This window comes from Cebus imitator, unplaced genomic scaffold (genome assembly GCF_001604975.1).
Source record: "Cebus imitator isolate Cc_AM_T3 unplaced genomic scaffold, Cebus_imitator-1.0 Scaffold435, whole genome shotgun sequence".
Taxonomy (NCBI): Eukaryota; Metazoa; Chordata; class Mammalia; order Primates; family Cebidae; genus Cebus; species Cebus imitator.
Genome location: NW_016107750.1, coordinates 102,167 through 104,770, shown reverse-complemented (window position 1 = coordinate 104,770; position 2,604 = coordinate 102,167). Strand labels below are relative to the sequence as shown.

Sequence of the window (2,604 nt, the reverse complement as noted above, 5' to 3'; positions counted from 1 at the left end):
TGTGTGTGTAGAGATGGGGTCTTGCTCTGTTGCCCAGGCTGGTCTCAAACTCTTATTCTCAAGCAATCCTCCCACCTTGGCCTCCCAAAGTGCTGGAATTACAGGCACCTGACTTCCTGCTGTTCTTGCTTGTTTAATTTTTCCACGTGAACTTGAGAATTGGGTGGTTTAGGGTCTCCACCAAAAATCTTGTTGGGATATCATATATGCATGGTTTTTTAAGTGTTTTTTTGTTTGATTGATTTTTTTTTTTTTTTTTTTAAGACAGAGTCTTGCTCTGTTGCTCAGGCTGGAGTGAGGTGGCATGATCTCGGCTCACTGCAACCTCTGCCTCCCAGGTTCAAGCAATTCTCATGCCTCAGCCTCCCTAGTGGCTGGGACTACAGGTGCTTGCCATGACACCTGGCTAATTTTTTTGGTCTTTTAGTAGAGATGGGGTTTCACCATGTTGGCCAGGCTGGTCTCAAACTCCTGGCTTCAAGTGATCTGCCCGCCTTGGCCTCCCAAGAGTGCTAGGATTACAGGTGTGTATCATGGCGCCCAGCCCGTATATGTATGTTTAATAAAATACTGATGTTAGTCACAATAACAGTAACACCTGTGTGCCCAACACACAGCTAAAACAATGGCACAGCACCTATTCCTTTGAACGCTCTTCAGCCCCTCCTGGACTCTACCCAGAGTCATTTATTTATTTGCTGTTTATTCATTCAGCAAGCACTTTGTGAGCACCTCCTATGTGGCAGGTGCAGTTCTTGGTCCTGAGGACACAGCTGTGAACAAGACAGACCAAACTCTTTGTCCTTGTGGAAGCTGAACTCTAGCAGAGGAGAGAAGCAGTCAGTAAGCAAAGGATCGAGTGCCTTAGAAAGTGCGATGAAGGCTGGGCGCAATGGCTCAAACCTGGAATCCCTTTGGAAGGTGGGCAGATCATTTGAGCTCAGGAGTTTGAGATCAGTGTGGCCAATATTGCAAAACCCTCTCTCTACTAAAAATACAAAATTAGTTTGGCGTGGTGGTGCACACCTGTAATCCCAGCTACTTGGGAGGCTGAGGCAGGAGAATCGCTTGAACCTGGGAGATGGAGGTTGCGGTGAGCCAAGATCATACCACTGCACTCCGTCCTGGGCGACAGAGCAAGACTGTCTCAAAAAAAGAAAGTGCTGTGGAGAAAAATAAGAAGGGGTGGTGGGGAGCCCTGGCCATGAAGGTTTTTGAGAAAGATTTGTATGGGGGAGGGAGTGGCCGTGCTTCTTAACTCTTGTGGACACCTGCGTGTGGCTCTAGTCCTGCGTGTGTCCTGCCGGACGGGTCCCGTACAGCCACCCCTCAGTTCCTGTCTCCATCCCTTCCAACTGCCAGCAGCTTCCAGCTTGTGATTACCCACAGGGTCAGAGGGGACCCTCTGCCCCTCCTGGACGCTGCCATACAGGCTGTTCTTGAGGGGACATTGCCCAGGAACTGCTGGGTGTTCAGTCTGCAGGCGGGGCTGAGTTGTTGGCCACCATCGGGATAATCTGCACCCGATGCTGAAGCTGGGCACCACCCAGTCCTCACAACTCTGCTCGTTGCTTTTTTCTTTTTTTTAATTTTTTTTTTGAGACAGAGTCTCACTCCGTCACTCAGGCTGGAGTGCACTGGTGCAATTTCGGCTCACTGCAACCTCCACCTCCGGAGTTCAAGCAATTCCCTACCTCAGCCTCCCGAGTAGCTAGCTGGGATTACAGGCACCCACACCACACCTGGCTAATTTTTGTGTTTTTAGTAGAGATGGGGTTTCACCATCTTGACCAGGCTGGTCTTGAACTCCTGACCTTGTGATCCACCCGCCTCGGCCTCCCAAAGTGCTGGGATTACAGGCATGAGCCACCGCGCCCCACCTCGTGTTTCTTTTTTCATTCAGTGTCTTCTCAACAAGTGATGACACGATTGTTGCTTATTTGCTTCTTCCTAGTGATTAAAGGAATGAATGTGTCAGGTTTCTCAGAGAGGAGAGTGCCACCGTCCACGCCACTGTTAGCCCTAAGCTCCTGCCCTCATTCTGCACCAGCCCTTTGGGGTGGCCGGTGAGGGCCCATGTGGGCTGACAGGTCGGTGGCCAGGTGGCCATGGTTGAGCCCTGCTCCAGCTGGACCCTAGTATGGGGAGTCCTGGGCAGCTGAGGACATCGGGGGTAGGTGGGAGAAATGGGCCCTGGCTAGAAAGGCCTGGGGGCCCCCAGCAAAGTCGTGAGCGTCCCCTGACCCTGATGGACAGCACTAAGGCTGTTGTCTTTGTGTTTCTGCCTCCAGGTCTGGTGTTGAACAGAGATAGGAGGATGACCTTGGTGAGTGCCGCTGCCTCCGGGTCCCCCCCACCATAGTTTGCCTGTAGCATCTTTGTTTTTGAAAATTACAGGCTGGGCCAGGTGTCGCATGCCTGTAATCCCAGCACTTTGGGAGGCTGAGGCGGGTGGATCACCTGAGGTCAGGAGTTTAAGACTAACCTGGCCAACATGGTGAAACCCCATCTCTACTAAACAGACACACATGCACACGCACACACACACGCACACGCACGTGCGCACACACACACACAGACACACACACACACACACACAAATAT

General features: G+C 51.5%; 1 protein-coding gene across 2 annotated transcripts in view; it reads left to right on the top strand.

Moving 5' to 3' along the window:
• Positions 1-2,604, top strand: part of SERHL2 (serine hydrolase like 2) — a 26,578-nt gene that overhangs the window by 16,318 nt on the left and 7,656 nt on the right. For both annotated transcript variants that reach the window (XM_017510281.1, XM_017510280.2), the window contains one exon: positions 2,292-2,326. In XM_017510281.1, the coding sequence (XP_017365770.1) occupies positions 2,292-2,326 (35 nt within the window). The remainder of the gene's footprint in view (positions 1-2,291; positions 2,327-2,604) is intronic.